General features: G+C 43.4%; 1 protein-coding gene across 7 annotated transcripts in view; it reads left to right on the top strand.

Annotated features, from left to right (window-relative positions):
* The window catches only part of GIT2 (GIT ArfGAP 2), a 668,976-nt gene that overhangs the window by 125,586 nt on the left and 522,952 nt on the right, over positions 1-20,438 (top strand). For all 7 annotated transcript variants that reach the window (XM_085633297.1, XM_085633301.1, XM_085633299.1 and 4 more), the window contains exon 3: positions 19,329-19,441. In XM_085633297.1, the coding sequence (XP_085489423.1) occupies positions 19,329-19,441 (113 nt within the window). The remainder of the gene's footprint in view (positions 1-19,328; positions 19,442-20,438) is intronic.

Raw genomic sequence — 20,438 nt, 5'->3', positions numbered from 1 at the left:
GCGCGACACGCGTAACCATTCGTAGAACCTCATGCACACCACGCCAGAATCGCTCCACCTTCGGGCACTCCCACAGTATATGCATGAAAGTCGCCAACGCACCACAGCCACGCTTACACATTCCATCACCGGCAAAACCCATACGTAAAAGCCTTGGCCCCGTCACGTAGACCCGGTGAAGGATCTTGAGCTGGACGAAACGAAGGCGAGCCGGGATGGCCACCTCTTTCGGAGAGGCCACCGCGGAGATCCAATCCTCGTCGTCCAGCTCCAGCCCGTCGGCAACCCAAGCCTCGCGGAGACTAGTCAGCAGACACGATCTATCGTTAATCAATTTTTTGTATATGAGGGAGATCGTGCTGTCCGGGACATGGCCATCTAGCACTCTGTCCTCCAGGGGGGAAGACTCCGGAATGGATGCAACATCCGGGAAGACGGAGCCCAGCGCATGGCGGACCTGTAGGTACCGAAAGTACTCACTGCCCTGCAGCTGAAACTCCGCCTGCAGCGTCTCAAAAGTTTTGAATCCCCCCCTCGTCCAGAGATCTCCCACCGTGCTGATTCCGATCGTGTCCCACTTCTCGAAGCCCTTCGACGTCCACAGGGAGCCCAACCTCTCAGATGCATACAGCGGAGACGCTCGGGTCAAACGGTCCTTCCACCCCATAGCTGCATTAGCCGCGTGCCAGACACGCACCATGACACGCGTCGGTCCCGTCAAACGGGAGTCGGGCGCGCCAGAGTAGAGCGCTCGATTATAATCGCCACCGGGCAGAAGCGTCCTGTCCATCTCAAATGCCGGGTTCAAGGCGGGCCCGTAAAGGCCATGATTAATTGCAGCTAGTTGGGAGGCCCAGTAATACCGTTTGATGTCCGGGAGGGCGATCCCTCCATCGTACCACGGGAGCGTCAATTTAGCCAGAGCAATACGCGGCCTCCCGTCCCAGAACAGGCGCCGCTGGAGGCCCTCCACCTCGCGAAAGTAGCGTGCCGGGACCAGGTCCATGGTATTCTGGAGGGCGTAGAGGAAGCGCGGCAGGGACATCATTTTAAATAAGGCCGCTCGGCCGAGCGGCGAGAGCGGCAGACGCCGCCAGCGCACCACGTCCTCCCTCAGACGCTGGAGGGGGGGCAGCAAGTTCCGCTCATAGCGGGCCTCCGGGTCAAGAGTGATGTATATACCCAGGTACCGGAAACCCTGGGAGGCAATCTGGATCGGACAGTCCCGTGGCAAGACCGGGGCCTCCCCGGAGAGCACATAGACACAGGATTTCGCCCAGTTGATGACCAGGCCTGAGTTGCGACCGAAGGAGCGCAAAACATCAACCAGGACGATCAGTGACTTGCGCGGGGAGGCGAGATACAAAAGGATATCGTCAGCATAGAGGGACACGCGGTCCTCATGCTCGGGGGTCCAGCGGAGACCACGGATAGAGAGAACAGACATTTTGTACATTTTTCTTTGTTTTGAATATTTTGTTTAGAAATTGTTTTTTTTGCTTACCAGAAGATTTTTTCTTTTTCCCAACATCAGCATCTTCTACTAACTTTGGTCCTCCAGTTGTCTTCAAATATAGTTTTTTTTTTAGCGTTTTTTGAACTCGAGATTTTGTAGGCATCTTAAATTTTGTTCACTGTTCTTCAGCAATACCTGAAAAAAACTAAAAAAAAAATCCGTTATTGTATTTAAATATATTACTAAATTTCTTTTCACAATAGTCACAAAACGAAATTTCTTTGCCAATTTGAATGCACACAAACTGCTCTTTTTTTTTGGGCAAGTGAAAATCTCTTTTACAAACTGTCACATTATGAAACCACTTTTCAGATTTTTTAAAAAGCCCATGTCCACAGTGCTACACTCCACCAAGGGCAACCAGCCTTAGTGATGCTGAATGTATTTGCATTACAGACTTAAACCTGAAAACCCCACTGGCTTGTACATACTGTGCATGACTATACACGGCAAGGACATGGGTGTGGGCTAAGCCTCTGCTTCTTCCCCCAAAAATTCGCTCCCCCTTTCCATCTAATGCAACTGTGAAATCACCAGAGCAAGACGCAATAAATCTCTGTCTATAATTCTTCTATGCACACAGAGTCATGTTTTCACATTAGTGCCAAAACGAAATTTCTTTGCCAATTTCAAAGCACACTTACTGCTCTTTTATTTTTTCAGGGGCAAGTGAAAATCTCTTTTTACAATTTGAAATCACTTTTACAGACTGACACATTATGAATCCACTATTTTTGCTTTATTTAATTGCACGTGTCCAAGCTGTTTTTTTTTCAGACCACCACCATGTGCATTCTCTGTGACTGCCTACACTCCACCAAGGGCAACCAGCCTTAGTGATGCTGAATGTATTTGCATTACAGACTTAAACCTGAAAACCCCACTGGCTTGTACATACTGTGCATGACTATACACGGCAAGGACATGGGTGTGGGCTAAGCCTCTGCTTCTTCCCCCAAAAATTCGCTCCCCCTTTCCATCTAATGCAACTGTGAAATCACCAGAGCAAGACGCAATAAATCTCTGTCTATAATTCTTCTATGCACACAGAGTCATGTTTTCACATTAGTGCCAAAACGAAATTTCTTTGCCAATTTCAAAGCACACTTACTGCTCTTTTATTTTTTCAGGGGCAAGTGAAAATCTCTTTTTACAATTTGAAATCACTTTTACAGACTGACACATTATGAAACCACTATTTTTGCTTTATTTAATTGCACGTGTCCAAGCTGTTTTTTTTTCAGACCACCACCATGTGCATTCTCTGTGACTGCCTACACTCCACCAAGGGCAACCAGCCTTAGTGATGCTGAATGTATTTGCATTACAGACTTAAACCTGAAAACCCCACTGGCTTGTACATACTGTGCATGACTATACACGGCAAGGACATGGGTGTGTGCTAAGCCTCTGCTTCTTCCCCCAAAAATTCGCTCCCCCTTTCCATCTAATGCAACTGTGAAATCACCAGAGCAAGACGCAATAAATCTCTGTCTATAATTCTTCTATGCACACAGAGTCATGTTTTCACATTAGTGCCAAAACGAAATTTCTTTGCCAATTTCAAAGCACACTTACTGCTCTTTTATTTTTTCAGGGGCAAGTGAAAATCTCTTTTTACAATTTGAAATCACTTTTACAGACTGACACATTATGAAACCACTATTTTTGCTTTATTTAATTGCACGTGTCCAAGCTGTTTTTTTTTCAGACCACCACCATGTGCATTCTCTGTGACTGCCTACACTCCACCAAGGGCAACCAGCCTTAGTGATGCTGAATGTATTTGCATTACAGACTTAAACCTGAAAACCCCACTGGCTTGTACATACTGTGCATGACTATACACGGCAAGGACATGGGTGTGTGCTAAGCCTCTGCTTCTTCCCCCAAAAATTCGCTCCCCCTTTCCATCTAATGCAACTGTGAAATCACCAGAGCAAGACGCAATAAATCTCTGTCTATAATTCTTCTATGCACACAGAGTCATGTTTTCACATTAGTGCCAAAACGAAATTTCTTTGCCAATTTCAAAGCACACTTACTGCTCTTTTATTTTTTCAGGGGCAAGTGAAAATCTCTTTTTACAATTTGAAATCACTTTTACAGACTGACACATTATGAAACCACTATTTTTGCTTTATTTAATTGCACGTGACCAAGCTGTTTTTTTTTCAGACCACCACCATGTGCATTCTCTGTGACTGCCTACACTCCACCAAGGGCAACCAGCCTTAGTGATGCTGAATGTATTTGCATTACAGACTTAAACCTGAAAACCCCACTGGCTTGTACATACTGTGCATGACTATACACGGCAAGGACATGGGTGTATGCTAAGCCTCTGCTTCTTCCCCCAAAAATTCGCTCCCCCTTTCCATCTAATGCAACTGTGAAATCACCAGAGCAAGACGCAATAAATCTCTGTCTATAATTCTTCTATGCACACAGAGTCATGTTTTCACATTAGTGCCAAAACGAAATTTCTTTGCCAATTTCAAAGCACACTTACTGCTCTTTTATTTTTTCAGGGGCAAATGTAAATCACTTTTACACACTGACACATTATGAAACCACCATGTGTAACTACAACAAAAACAATTCCCATTTCTATTATTCATTTCTTAAGTTACCACATACATACCCTCTCAAACTGTAAACTCACCTTTAAAATTAGTTAGTTCTGAAAGAAATGTGACACTCAAACAGCAGATTATCAGAGCCAGGATCTCTGTTCTCTACACCTCTCTCCTCTCAGCAGAACCAGATAATGGCAAACTTTCCCTCTATTTTTCCACACATATACATGTAAGTTTCAAATCTCAGTGCTTCCCCCTTTTTTTCAAATGTAATGACACATTTCTATTGGTTGAAAACCAACCCTTTTCCAAAAGTACCCTGCCCCCAACTTGACTTCTGCCTAGTACCCTTCCCCCAACTTGACTTCTGCCTGCTACCATAGCAACAGCTCATGGAACACTGCTGTGTGCAGTTAGGTCAGAAGTTCGACACACAATGTTTCAATTCCACAGAGCAAGAGTGCTTGACTTTTCAAACCTAACAGCAAATCCATAGTACTGTTCTTTGGTTACACATTTTTTTGTACCAATACAAAACATGCTTCTTTTAATTTTCACATACAGCCTAGTTTTTTTTCTAGAATGGTATGAAACAGCCAATCAGTTCTTTTTGTTTTGTAAAAAATATGTATGCCTCCATTTCCAAACTGTCTTTCTTTTCATATTGCCATTCTACTGAAAGACACCTCCTGAGTGCATCCAGTTCTCCTTTGAAGATGTTCACAGTGTGGATTGTAGGGCACAGCTATGTCTTCTGGAGTGAAAAGTTTGCAGAGAAAACAGATATGGTGAGAGACCTTGCTTTGCCAAATGTAGACATTAAATGGATTGGTCACAGAGGGTTAAAGTGGCACCAATTGATGCCATTGGTGAAATCCTTCATTCAAATCCAACACCCTGACCTCATAATAGTGCACTGTGGTGGCAATGACCTAGGCACTTTGACTGGGGTAGGTCTGGAAATGCTTATGAAGGACACCTTTGCACAACTGTTTACACTTTTCCCTAAAACTGCCTTTGTGTTTTCCAACATATGCCAAAGGCAAAAATGGAACTGGTCCAATCATTTCTGTCCGCAGATTGACAAAGCAAGAAAGCACGTCAACAAATCTGTTTCTGCTTTCCTCCGTGACTATGGTATGGGTGCCATTTACCACAACAACTTGCGTTATGACATGCAAGACATTTATAGAGGAGATGGTGTGCACTTCAATGATGAAGGGAACAGAGTCTTCCTCTTGAACCTTAGACTCTGCATCGGTACTTACTTGTAGGTACCACTAAAAAAATGACTTCATAAACACAACAGCTCTTTTTAGAGCTCCCTAATTTCTAAACTCTTAAATCTGCTTTTCATTTATTTATTTTTATTTTTTTTACCGTACGCTTACCGTAAGCTTACCGTACGCGTACCCCGTGATTTTTTTTAAAATCAATAAATGTTTTTTTTGTACTTTTCTGTCCTTCTTTGACCCCCTTACAATTGTTAGGGGGTCTGTAACTCTCCTCATTGCCCCCTTTCCTTGTTTTCACTCTTTTTTTTCAGAGTGAAATACACAAAATGGCGGCCGCCGCTTCCTGGTTTCGGCCGATTCGAATGTTTACTAAGATCTAAGAGCCAATCAGAATCGCGCTCGCGCACGCCACCGTACGCTTACCGTAAGCGTACCGTAAGCGGGCTCAGATATATATATTGATTTAAAGGCTATTTTCTCAGAATCTACTGAACAGATTTACACCAAACCTACAAAAGGCACTTCCTTGACCTAGGGACTACCTCTCTGCCAAATTTTGAGTCATTCTGTTCAGCCGTTCGGGCTGTAGCTCGTTCTAAAGGTCCTATGGAAAAATGCATGGGAAAAACGCGTTTTGGGACCCCCCTTTTATCTCAGCCCCCGCTTGACGGATCCCCCCCGAGACTTTCAGGGTAGGAGCGGAGCGTAGCGCCCCACCTATTTTGAGAAATTCGCGAGGATTCGTCGACCGGCGCCAAAGTTATTCAAAATAGAATGTTGAGGTTTTCCTATGGAAACGTGGTCTTAACTATAACTACCTACTGGCGACCGCCAGTAGGTAATATATATATATATATATATATATATATATATATATATATATATATATATATATATATATATATATATTCCAAACAAATCCGATTTCCTTTAAAAATCAGACACCGACACTGGAGTTGCTTGTTGCCATCCGGCTTGGATATTTATTCTCTCACGTAACGCGTTTCGGGACAACTCCCTTGATCACACAACTACATGCGAACAAATCCGTTTCTTTTAAAACCAAATACAGAGTCACATGATTGGTTGCTCACTAGACATGGTAAGCAGACTATTATACGTTTTTAACAATCGTGTTTCTAAAAAGTTATCCTGACATAGTGCCATTGAACTCTTTACATCATTATTTATACTTCACTGCCAGTCATAGATGGATTAAATTTAAAAAGATACATATTACTTCATATATTTACAATTTAATCGACTCATCCATCTAGGCACAAATCAAGTATAGAGAAAATTTGACACTGTTTAGAATAATTTACATCATTATTTCTTTTACGTATAGTCCTTGTTATTCCATGTTACAACTTATATATTTATACATCGTCAATTGATCTTTATCCATAATTCATTTTGTGTAAAACAACCCACGATGGTTTTTTCATTTCAAACCTCTGTTGGTAAAAAAGAGGGGATAAAGGGGAAGAATAAAAGGACATATATTACTGCCTAATCTTTCAAAGGTAGTACATGGATCAGATTTTAAAATGATAAAGTGCTAGTGCTTGTTTTCATAAAGTGCAAGTGCCTTATTATGTACAAAAACCGCAATTTTATCACAAAGTGCTAGTGCAATACAGTATTAATAATAGATCCTTTCAATGTATTTTATCAAAGTCCTTTCATTACTAAAAGACTCTCCTTATGACGATGTATTTACAAATAAAAAACACATAGGAGGAACAATCATATGTGACATAATGCAAGTTTAAAATAGCAATAAAATTAAGATCAAGACCAATTAATAACGGTACCTCTATTTTAAATGTACATGTAAATCTTCTTCGACATTCATACCGTGAGGCTTCTTTGTGTTAAACATGAGTATGTATTTCGACTCCAATTTTCTTAATTTGCTTTCTCTGTCGCCCCCTCTTTGATCTTTGGGAACTTGGTCAATAGCAAAGTACACCAGGTCATTCGTATTACCCTTGTGGATTTCATTTATGTGTCGAGCAACTACATAGTTCTTATCGTTGTTATTTATAGCCCTAAGATGCTGCAGTATCCGTACATGAACCATGTGGATAGTACTGCCTACATACATCTTAGGACACGAACACTTTAAGATGTAAACAACAAAATCACTTTTACAGTTAAGAGGTTTTCTTAGTTTCCAGGGGCTGTTCAAAAGAGGGGATATTATTTGCTGCGTGTTCTTGCCATACCTACAAGCTTTACACTTATAACACTTATGGAAACCAGGGCTGACTTTAAGCCAACCACCTCCCTTTTTGGTTTCCATATTAGTTTTGAACAAATCATCCCTCATTGATTTGGCACGATTGAAAGTCACCAAGGGATATCTGGAAATTTTCCCTTGAAGCACAGGATCCTGTCTGACAAGGTGCCAGTGCCTACTCAGGCTGTCTCTCACTCTGGCCTGGTATGCACTGAAACCTGTAATCATACGGATTTGACTTTCAGTCTGCTTCCTCTTTTGTTCCACTCTTTCACCATCCGGTTTTAGTAATGCACTTCTTTCCATCTTTTGTACCTTCAATTTTGCCTGATTTAATGTGTCCAACTTGTATCCTCTCTGAAGGAATCTATTGGTTAATGCTCCCTGGGCTTGATCTAGAGCAGCCGGTTCACTGCAGTTTCTTTTCATTCTTAGATTCTCTGCATATGGGATACTCATTTTGAGTTTGGTTGGATGGAAACTAGCTGCATGTAAAATTGAATTTCCAGCAGTTGGTTTTCTGTACGTACAGGTTTGAATTGAATTTTGTGCAATATATACCTCTAGGTCTAAGTAAGTTACTCTCTCAGTGCTTATTTCCTCAGTGAATTTTAGATTTAACTTGTTTACATTAATGCTATCGATGAACTTTTGGGCCGATTCTTTGGATTCGTTCCATATGATGAATAAATCATCAATGAAACAAATCCATTTGATGATATGATCTCTCCATTCGTTGATGTACTCAACTCTGAGCACCTGCTCCTCCCACCAGCCCATGTGTAGGTTGGCATAGCTGGGGGCGAAGCAGGTGCCCATCGCCGTGCCTTTCAATTGCCTGTAGGTGTCACCTCCAAATAAAAAATGATTATTGGTGAGACACAACCTGCACATCTCCAACAACATGTTGGTGTGTTGGTAGAGGTTAATAGGTCTCAAATTTAGGAAGTGCCTCAAAGCCCTTAGCCCATCTTCATGGGCGATACTTGTATAGAGGCTCACGACGTCTAGCGTTATTAGGAGATAAGATTCTTCCCATTTTACATTTTCAATTTTATTTAAGAAGTCCCTCGAATCTTGAATATAGGCTGGTAGTGCTCTTACAAATTGCTGTAGGAAAGAGTCCAGATATTTTGAGGTTGGTTCAAACAGACTCCCTATGGCAGAAATGATGGGACGCCCAGGCGGATTGTCCTTATTTTTGTGGATTTTTGGTATTAGGTATAATATTGGTACCACTGGTTTATCCACCTTCAGAAATAAATATTCTGACTGATTAATTAAACCTAATCCTCGCCATCTCGCAAGGTCCTTGTCAAATTTAAGTTTGACTTCCACTAGGTTACTGTGAGGGACCAGTGAATAACACTCCTTATCCCTCAGTTGCAGAGCTGCCTCACCATTATAAGCTTCTAGGGACCACAGAACCAAATTGCCCCCTTTGTCGGCCTGTCTCACTACTATGTCTGGTCTATTCTGAATTTTGACCATCACAGATTGGTATTTTTTGTCAAAACCCGTTTCATTTTTCAAAAATTCTTTGCTAGAATTTAAAGATATCTCTTTTAGATCTTTAATTACTAGGTCGGAGTATAGGTCTAACGCATCTTTCGGGGTGTTGGGTGTAAAGTTAGATTTCGGTCTAAATTTGGTGGCAGAGCTGTCAAAAACATCTAAACAGAATAAATTATCAGCCTGACTAATTTCATCCACCATACTTTCACCCACTCCTTCCCTCATGAGTTGTTGACAGTCAAATAGTACCTGCATGTCCCCAACATCAAGGTTACCAGGTTCTTCACTGACCTCTTGGTTTCTTTCCTTCCGACCAATGATTTTAGTGTCAAAGAATTTTCTCAACTTCAGTTTCCTCACGAACTTGAAAAAGTCAATGCGCGTTTGCGTGTAATTGAAATTAGCACGTTTACAAAAGGAAAAACCAAGTGAGAGGATTTTTATTTCTTCCTCAGATAATAAGAGATCCGTTAAGTTAATAACAGTTGATATTATTTCTTCCATCCCTTGCGCTGGAACTGCTTCTTCTTTCCTGATCGCAGTTCCATGCTTGCCCCGTCGGTTTTTTCGTTTGCGTAATTTTCTTTTCTTTGATTTGGAAACGGCGGACGTAGATTTTGTGTCCGATCCTGGTATAAAAAACCAAATTCCTCAATTACAGACGGGGGGTTCGTCGTTACTGATGGTAATGATGCTCCATCCTCCGGGAGTGATTCTACATCGGAGCTAGCTACTGAACTCAGGTCAGAAGTTTCACCAGGAATGTGAGAAGACTGGATACTAGAATTTGGGTTACACACCGTCGCATTTGCCTTTGATAGACGTTGCTTGCGGATGGAATCGAAACGACGTGCAAAAGTGTAAATCTGACCCAACAAATAATCCTGCCTGTCCCGGTGAAACTTTGTAGCCTTGCGTGCGGTTATTGATTGCTCGTATTTTGTTAAACGAGCACTGAGGTCGGATTTGAATTTGTTTGCATCCTCCTCCCCCAAGCATTTAAATAATTCTGCTTCCAGCACTTCAATTTCGGCCAGTATTCTTTCCCGGTCTTTCACAGCATACTTAATCAGAATCTTCATCATATTTTCCGAAGCATGCGCGTTGTTCGCTGCCCACTCCTTGAGCATTTCGGGATCCGGATTCTCATACGTGGGGGCTGTCAACACTCGCAGACCTCGGGGAACCCTCCCCACATCCAGGTACCTGCTTAATGACTTCACCTCCCACCACTTTGAAATCTCACTTCGACGTGACTTTTCAATCTTTTTCTTTAGCGCTACAATGTTATTACTTGACTCCTTCCCTGCTGAGTCCACCCCAGGTTTTGAATTTACCGCTGTGGTGCATCTCTCACTGAATACAGAGTCAGCAGTCGCCTCACGTTGTTGGATTAAGGTATCCATTATACATTGGTTTTGTTTAACAAAGCGTTCGCTTGTCGAATAAATAAAACGCTGAATGTATCCTTTGCCTGCTTAGCAAACTCCGCCGTGCTTGTTAAGCCATAGCTCCTCTCCCCGCTGCCTGAGATTACTGACCGTTGATTTCTTTAGCGTGCTCCTTCGATGAACTGCTTCCCAGGGAAACTCGCCGCCGTCCGGAACAGCACTACGACCAACGATCACACATTCAAAGAAGAGCGGCTTTGGGGGGGCTTCCTCGTAGTGTTGAAAACACTGAAAACCAGAATTATGCCGGAGAATCGAGGATGCTCCTGAACGAGGTCGCGTCGGTTTCCCGCTGCTCCAGCAATGCAGCGGCTCAGTATTCCAACCAAATCCGATTTCCTTTAAAAATCAGACACCGACACTGGAGTTGCTTGTTGCCATCCGGCTTGGATATTTATTCTCTCACGTAACGCGTTTCGGGACAACTCCCTTGATCACACAACTACATGCGAACAAATCCGTTTCTTTTAAAACCAAATACAGAGTCACATGATTGGTTGCTCACTAGACATGGTAAGCAGACTATTATACGTTTTTAACAATCGTGTTTCTAAAAAGTTATCCTGACATGTAAGATTTAATACGAGGTGGGATACCTTTTTGTTTATATGCAGTAATTTGGTAGGTCGTAGCCTTCCTGTACCCCTTCCATAAGGTGGAAGAACCTCTCTACCCTCCTGACTGAGAAAGGGATCACCTACCCCTTTCCCAGGTCCTCTATATATATATATATATATAATCTATATATCAGTGTTATTTTCGGAAGTCATGCCAATAAACTTACACATCATTGGAGATTTGGCAACATGGGGATTACTACCGCCTCCAATTATAACTATTTGGGGATTTGGTTTGAGTAACGGTAGCCCAATCAACCCATTTCTTCCATGGAAGCAAAGGCCAAGGCAGTGACTTACGCAACGTGTAAACTCATTGCTAAATTGTACAGTCCATCTACTGAGGCTATCTGAAAGGTAATAAGAGGTAAGCTTCTGCCTTCGATTTCCTATGGGCAATTAGTTTTCCCCGGAGCACTGGTTAATACTAAGGAGACCACCTGCTGCCATGCCTTTAAACTGATTTTCCAAATTCCTGCCCATGCCCGAATGCCTTGGTACACTTTTATCCAGGCAAGAAGATCTGGGCTCAATTGAAACCTGTGAAAGTAACATTTGGGTTATTACCAGCTCATACAGGGACAAATTAAGCCAACCTTATTTAAACTGTGCACTGAACAAATCAATTTTAAAAGAAATTCTGTCAGTTAGACTTATGGCTTTGCCAATTAAAGACATAAACGTCCGCTAGAAATCCCTGGCGATGCTCACCTACTGCAGATTGTGTCACCAGTATGAGGAATCTTTCGCCCACCTCGTTTGTATTCGTCCAAATTTTGTGCAAGTATGGTTCTCGCACTTGTATAGAAGCAATGGTACACCTTTTTACTGTGGCCATCCAGATGGAACTGGCAAGGCTAGCAAAATTCGCACAGCAACTCCAAAGGCTTTTAAGCGAAAGTCAAGCTTGGGCAAATGCAATATTGACAAATTCCAAATTAACCTTTTAACAATGAACGTATATCCACGTCTTAATTGTTTCATCTTTTGTATTTAAATAATTCCAATGATTTGAAATTAACTAAACAAAATGTTACGCATGTGTTTTAGGTAATATTGATATCAAATAAGGTTTTATGAAAGGATATATTGTGTATGTCTTTTTGTAACAAGTTTTATTAATTGAAACAAAAATTCATTCATTCTGTTCAACTCTTTTATATGTTTCAGCTGTTGCTTGTACCAGGGAGCATTGCATTGAAGCACATTTGTGGAGGGAGGGGGGTTTGCGGCCAGGTTGTTAAATGCATTAGTAATGTGACTACAAGTGAGTCCTTATGCAAATTGAAATCGCCTACAACTGGTGTAGTTCTTGGCTCCAAGAAGATTATCAGTTGGGTACAGTGAGTCTGCCAAGCTGCAGTTATCTCGGTGTCTATAAAGCAGTCTTAGTTTCGTGTTTATTTTCTTAATACCATGAGTAGAAATGATAGTATAAGTGGTGACCGAGGAAGAAATGGGAATGTCACTCCACATGAAAGCAGCAAGTCCTCCAGCACATCGTTGCTATTTTAAGTAAGTTAAAGACGTACACAGAAGGTACTAACCGTATGAGGTCTCCTCATTAATTTACGTTTTGGCTAGATGGAAACTGTTAGAACTGGGGGTCTCTAGTTGGCAGAGGTAGGTACCTTTGACTAAATGGGGACCCTTGCTTCTAAGTCAGGGAAAGGGGATTACACTACTGGAAATCCCCTGCTCACCCCCTTGGTAGCTTGGCACGAGCAGACAGGCTTTTCTCAGAGGCAGTGTGTTAAGCATTAGTGGACACACTCAATAATACAGTGAAAACACTACAGAGGGACACCACACAGGTTTTATAAAAATAAGTATTCTTTATATAGACTTAACACAAGACCACAAATGACAAAAATCCACAATACTGTACTCAAAATTGACTTAAAGATGGTAGAAGTAACTTAGTTCAAGTTGATGGTAAATGCGACACAGTTCTCACAAAAGTACTTGGATGCGCAACGCAAAATAAACAAAAGGCTTGCAGCGTTGGAGATGCGTTGGTTCCTTGCTTCGGGGGAGACGATGCATCGCGCCTCAATGCTTGCGCAGAGTAGGGGATGCGTCTTGATCCTTACCGGAGAGGAGGAGATGCGTAGATTCTTGTGCTGCAGCCCGGATGCGACGTGGCAAGATGGCGCCTCGATGCGATAAGATGGTGCCCTTGATGCGACGATGTTGAGATGATGCATGCACGGCCTGGCAGCCTTGCGGCGACTCTGTACTTTGGAGCCGCGACAGGCCCTGCGACACGCTTCTCCGGTGATGCTATGGCGGCGTCACACTTCTTCGAGGAAGCGACAGCAGACCGCTGCGACGAAGACACGCTTCTGGGGAGATGCGACAACTGCAGCTGCGGCGGCGACACGCTTCTTCTTGTTGCGTCGCACTTCCAGCTCCCAGTGACACGCAGGGTTCTGCAGATAGAATTCCCAGCAAGGAAATTCAGAGGGGGGCTGGTGGTCAAGTCTTTTGTCCCTGAGACTTCAGCAGGAGGCAAGCACAAGTTCAAGCCCTTGGAGTAATATTCTGCAAGATGATGAAAGTCCTTTGAAAGTTCCTTCTCCTCTCCTTGGAACTGAAGACACCACTGTAGGCCAACACAGCACACTGGCAGGGGGGCAGTACAACTCCTACAGCTTCCTTTGGTTCTTCTCCTTGGCAGAGGTTCGTCTTGTTGTTCCAGAAGTGATCTAAAGTCTTGGGGTCTGGGTCCCCATATTTATACTACTTTTCTCTTTGTTCTCTGAAGGCAGAGAGGCCTTTGCCTAGTCCAAACCAGTTCTGGTCAGTCCTGGAGCACTTTGTTAACAAGACTCCTTCTTTCCTTTCACAGTGCAGGCCAGGGACATCAGACGCACCACAGGAGGTGGACCCAGCATTGTGGAGGTAAGGCAGAGCCCTATTCAAGTCCCAGGTGCAGCTCCTCCCACCCATCTACATGAATATTATCTCTCTATTCAGCCCTGTGCTGACTCACCCTCTCTCCTTGAATCCCCCAGACCCTGTCACTCACAGAACCAGACACACAATATACAACCTAGCAGAGGCAGGCTTGGACAGTTAAGCAATTTAATACCTACTTTCTAAAAGTGGTATTTTCAAACACAAAATGTTAAAACCAACTTCACTAAAAGATGTATTTTATCATTCTGAGTTCAGGCATTCTAAACTCGAATTTCTACCTAGTTCCCTGAGCCAGTTAGGATTATAAGATGTAATAATCAAACTGCCCATTCTGGCCTATGGGGAACAGGTAGCCGTGCAATAGTGAACAACGAAAATGGCTGTAATTCACTGTTAGGACATGCCACACACACCAGGGCATGTCCTACCTTATACTTACAATGCAACCTGACATTGGGCCTACCATAGGGGTGTCTGATATGAAGAAAAGGGAAGGTTTAGGAAATGGCAAGTGGGTGCACTTGGTCAATCAGCATGGCAGTACCAGACAGCACATAGGCTCTGCAATGACAGACCTGAGATACACTTTACAAGCTGCTTCTGTGGGTGGCACAACCAGTGCTGCAAACCCACCAGCAGCATTTGATTTACAAGCCCTGGGCACACATGATACACTGTACTAAGGTCTGACAAGTAAATCAAATAACCCAATCATGGAGTCACTAATCAATACATCAATTTAACATAGGGAGCACTTGCACTGTGGCACTGAATAGCAGTGGCACAGTGCCCAAAGCATCTAAACCAGCACAACATATCAAAAACAGAGGAGGCAATCAAACAATGGAAGGGAGACTCACACCAATGGTACCAGGTATAACAGAATCAATATGGTCAATCTAGATACAGTTAAAGGTTGCGTTGCACATGTGAAACAGTCTTGTGGATATATCATTTTGCTTGGGAATGCTCATGTGAAGTTCCAAGAGTGGCAAGTCATAGTTTGTATTCCCATCAACTTGATAATTTCCCCTTAAATCGACAATTAACTTCTTTTGTAAGCAGTAGATATCCATATTGGCCCTGGGGATACTCAGTGAGGCAAATGGTGTTTATTACGAACTCAGTGGAGGAATAGATGTTACTTATGAGGCATTTGAGCAGCAACCGGAGAGACGAGGTTGATTTCAGTTCACTAATGATGAAAGCTAGGCTCTGTAGCATAAGCATATGCCCCATTACTATAAAATTCCATCTGCTGAACAAACTCAATTAGTCTTTGGGTAGGTGCTGGAAGTCTGTGTGCCTGTTTTCTGTCCTATCTGACATAAATTAAATAGCCCAGACTGCCAGGATTGCTGAAGCAATTCCACCTCTTGTATGCTATTTAATTTCGAGACTAGTGGCGTTAAAATCCAGTAAAAAATGTTCGAAAGGGGAACAGTTCTTCAAGCAGTAATATTTATAGTGGTGGGTAAGCAGCCTGAGCAGTGAAGCTCTTAGGGTACTTGAGCCTAATGACATGATCACTGCCTGCAAGTAAGACCATCTCCTTAGAGCTATGCCATAGTGAAAGAATACAGACTGACAATAGGGACCTAAAGTACTAAGCAAATCCACTAAAACGTTAGATTCACAACACCAGGTACAGTAGAAGCTGTCCAGCCAACTAACTCCAGCTCTAAAATATAAATAGATCACCAATTCCATATTTTCAGCAGAGCTTTACAACCAGCTCCAACACAACTTTCCATCAGAATGCCACAAAGATAATATATTGCAAGCACAACTATAGCTCTGCAACACAGAAAGTACAACAGCACTACAGCGAAAACATAATTATAGCAAATGCAAAATGACACCGACACAGGCACCCTGATTACCACAACGAATATTCCAGGCTCCATCCGTTGGCTCTGTCTGAGTCGGAGACATGCACACAACACTAGGCAACAGCTGGCAAATTGATTTGGCTTGGCTGAAATCCTGTTCCTATCTATTAAATACATGGCATTTCATGTGTTGCTGTGCTCCTGCATTACTGCCAGAGAAGTGAGGGAGCAAAGGAGTAGGACCTGTAGATGATGAAAATTGATCAGGAACGGAGTGTGAACAGCTTAGAAAGCATTTAAAACCTTATATTAGCATTGGAATGTGCTGTTGTCTGCAAGCTTTAATTGTGCCTTTAACCTATAGAACTGGATCTTTAATTGCCTTTAAGCTTTAATATTGAACCTCCAATTGTCTACAGTCTGTGGGAATGTTTTAGTTTAGTGTAAGAGTCCAGCGGGATCTTTCTTTCAAAAAAACAGTTACATTTTTTTTTTTTTTTTTTTTTTTTTTGGAAAACCTTTATTTAACAGTATGTGCAGACAAATACGGGCCTACAACCCTCAGGCCGGCCTCGACAAAAAAAAAAAGGGGCACATCAGCAAGCAATTATACGATTCAGCAGCATATCAGTACAAGCACAAATAGACCAGATTACGTTATACACAATTGTGCCGCCGAGCGCAGGATGATGAGGTTTAAGTTTTATAAAGTTTTGAAATAAGTCCATAGCAACAGGTCTGGAAGGATCCGAATCAGAGCAATGCAGTTAGGACTATAGTGGGCAACGATCATCAGAAGAGTCAGCAAGCATTATCCGTAAGGTAATCAATCGCACTCAATAAAATCAGGATAGAAAAGAAGCATATCACATGACGATCCCCAAGCACTACCCACAAGTTCCCAATCCTCCCCTCGACCCAAGAAATAAGAAAGGAGAGAACAAACGAGAAAGGTAAAGAGTAGAAAGGGAGAAGAGAAAGAGAGAAAAGAAAGAAAGAAAAAGGAGGCCCATAGAAAAAAAAAAACCAACAAGGAAATATACCCCCCACCCTACACGCATGCAGAGGCTACGGCCTACCCCCCCTAGCAGTGTGTCTGTCGCCCCAAAAGAGTACCCGAAATGTAGGAGAAGAGAAAGAGAAGAAAAAGAAAAAGAATGTCACGGTTGATCGGAGGAGGGCCAAGGATCTATTCAATACAAGCAAAATCGTCACCCGCGGTCACCCAACCCCAGGCCCCGACCTAACACCCTGCTACATGTACCTCCAACAGTCACAAGTCCCAGTCCCAGCCATATACGTATCAATGTGCAACAAGAAAAACCCCCTTCCTCAGCCTTGGCCCCTTCGAATCTGCAGTCCAACAGAGTCCAATTGCAGTACAGCCAACCTGGACGGGATGGGCCACCATGGAGTCCGTTGCAGCAATCGAGGGGTAAGAGACAAGTCAAACTGGAGCGAAGCTCGATAGTAAAGGACCACAGAATGCGCCACTGCTATGCGGTGGCTAGCACAACAGGGAGCAGGACGATGCATAAATCCCAGAGTAGCGGCCGGCCGATGTACAGGAAGCAAGTCCAGGAGGACGCTCAGAGACGTGGCACCAAAGGACAAAGGAGATGGGCAAAACGGCGGCTGAGGCACAAGCTCCGGCCATACCAAGGGAGCAGGATTGTCAGACTCCTCCAGGGCAGAGCCGAGGAGTACCGCAGCGGGCACTGGGACACGTCCCCCCGTCACCGCCACATACCTCAACTCGGGTGATCCACCGACAGTCGACTGAAGATGTGGCTTAACATGCCGCACTGGAGAATCATCATGGCCAGCTGAAAAAGTCCGATCAAACCGGTCCTCCAAACCAGTGGCAGAGTCGCGGAAGGCCAACCACAGGTCCTCCAGTGCTGCCAGGATGTCGCGAAGCCCCAGCGGTGGATCAAGGATGGAGGGTGCTGTTGCGTCCGCCATCTTAGGCAAGCAACCATCGAGCGCCCCGGGGAGCAAGCCCCCCTCACCAACCATCGGTATCTGGAAGGTGATAAGCTCTCTGCGGGGCCCCGGAGGTGCAGGAAACGTGGAGGCAGCCGGTCGTGGAAAGGCTTCAGGGACAGGAGAATCTGTGGTGCAGGGAAACCCACCGGCGAGACCAGGGCTTCCGATGCGGAAGATGGCGTCCGCTGCTGTAGGCTGCAACAAAGAAGCGATCCCGGCCCTCTCCCAGCTGGGCCGGGATACAGTATACGGGAGCTGGATACAATGTTGCGAGCGGGGCGCGCTGGGCAGCCGAGCACGAAAAAGGCTGCTGTGAGAATCCCAGCGCCGCGCTCCAGGTCCGGTGTACCGGCTCCTCCCTCTCCACAGCGGCCGCTGCTATCGTTGTCGCCGCCGGCCGTCCCCACTAAACAATGGCCCGGCCGCGACCGCCTGGAAGGCCGGAATGGAAACCGGGGCCCAACTCCGCCGGGGGAGCTCCGTTTTCGACCGGAGTCAAAGTATCGTGGTCAGGGACGTGGCGCAGGTAAGCGTAGGGCTCGGAGGCGCAGGATTCTTGCCAGGATATCGACGAAGGGCGAAAGGGTCGGCGGAGCCGAAGAGCTAGGCGGCCATCTCGGCTGCAGGCTAGGCTCCTCCAACAGTTACATTTTAATGAATTTAATTTACGTTATAGCATTGGGAAAGGGATTGAATAAAACAGGTAAACACAGATGTTTTTCCTTAATCCAAACTACAGAAATCTTTTGCCTACTCTTTCTTGCCCTGTGTGCTGTGTTCTCAAGGACACCTATCTCTGAAATGTAGATCGCTTGGAAAATCTGCTGTGGGATCACTTGTGTTTGTTCAATGTAGATACCTTACCAAAAAGGCTTTGTGAGTCACAAAATTTGCACAGTACTTCTGCTTTGGTGTTATGACATAGATTGCTCAAATCTGACCTAGTTGCAATACCTTCATGCTTGCCAACGCTACCATTCAGTGTCAAAAATATATCGGCGTGTGTTGGTCTAGGTGGAGAGCTTAGATAACGCCACAACTACATGCAAGGTAAGGTTGGACAAATGCCCAATATCCTCGAGAATTGAGAGTAGGTGATTTCCAGCGCCCTGTTAATTCAACTGTTCTCTATAAAACACACTTTCCATGTAATGTTAATAGCTGCTTTAAGAGTCTTTCTCCGGTTTTGACATGATTAAAAAAAACGTGCATAACTTCTATTATATATGTTGTTGTTTCTTTAAGGTGTTGGAAAACGCACATACTTTAGAAATTGTTGACTTGTCTAAATTACTGTGTATTTATGGGACTTCAAATTCCTATTTTAAAGAAAAATAACCTAATATTGTTTCCTAATCAGTTCTTTTAAATGTAACCAGGCTGCACCATGTTTTTCATTTTAACAACTAAACATGTTTGCTTTTCAGATGGTCCAAACACTATATAATAATGGCGCAAACTCCATTTGGGAGCATTCTTTGCTGGACCCTGCATCTGTACTTAGTGGAAAACGTAAAGCCAACCCTCAGGATAGACTCCAGTAAGTGAATGTTTCTCATGTATCCATTGTCCATTGTTGATACTGCAGTTGAAGGTCCCAGTAACTAAACTGTAACATAAAAAGACATTGAAGTTGAAACTAAACTAAAGAATGATAGATATCAAAAGCATAACATTAATAAAGACTACATCGACAAAAGAACCAAAATGTGGGGTAAATTACATTTTCAATTAAATGACTATACTACTCTTAACAAGTGACAATGGAGAAAGGCCTACTCTGAGAGAAACATGAGCATTCCAGAATGTGCCTACTGCGCGCAAAGTATATTTCAGGAGATGTACTGTTGTCTAAAAATAAGTAGAAACGTAACCAATTTGCCGGGAAACAACGAAAATGAACACCTGCATTCATGTAAATACCAAAACATTGAACACTTTCTAGACCTGACTTAATCCCCCCCAATGCTCTTCTTGTTTCACTACCAGAGGATCCGTGCTGCTAGCACACCATACAAGCTTAGAGGGAATAAAACATCCTCTTGCTGTACAAGTGAATAATGAAGATGAAACATAAGCCAAATGCCAGTAACCGTAATCTAGTTGTAATTTCTTTTAGATCGAAGTTATTTATGTTCTGCATAACTTTTTAAAAATCATCCTTGCTTACTTTTACATGACTTATCTTTTTGAATCTTTTGCGTGATTATCTTTAGGGTTATGGGGTGCAACTATAAACTGCTTAAAAAGCTTTTTAGTTGAATCTATACACACCAGTTCAGTGCATGGACTCATGCATGTATCAAATACGCATGTCCCTGTTTCTGAACCGATGCACACCCTTCTAAGTTCCGCCATTTCTGCTGAACGTAATCGTTCTGAACCATCCTATGTTGAGCTCAGCAGTTTCCTTTGAGGGGCCTCAGCTCAGTTTCTTTTTAGGTTTCGCCTGAACAGCGCTTGCGCTGTGCTTGTTAAATCTATTGTATTCAATACATCTTAAAAGCGGATCATGGCCGAATTACTGTATGCATTTA

The sequence above is a fragment of the Triturus cristatus genome, chromosome 11, assembly GCF_964204655.1.
Source record: "Triturus cristatus chromosome 11, aTriCri1.1, whole genome shotgun sequence".
Classification (NCBI taxonomy): Eukaryota; Metazoa; Chordata; class Amphibia; order Caudata; family Salamandridae; genus Triturus; species Triturus cristatus.
Note: the sequence above shows the minus strand (reverse complement) of the source record. Positions and strands in the feature narration are given on the sequence as shown.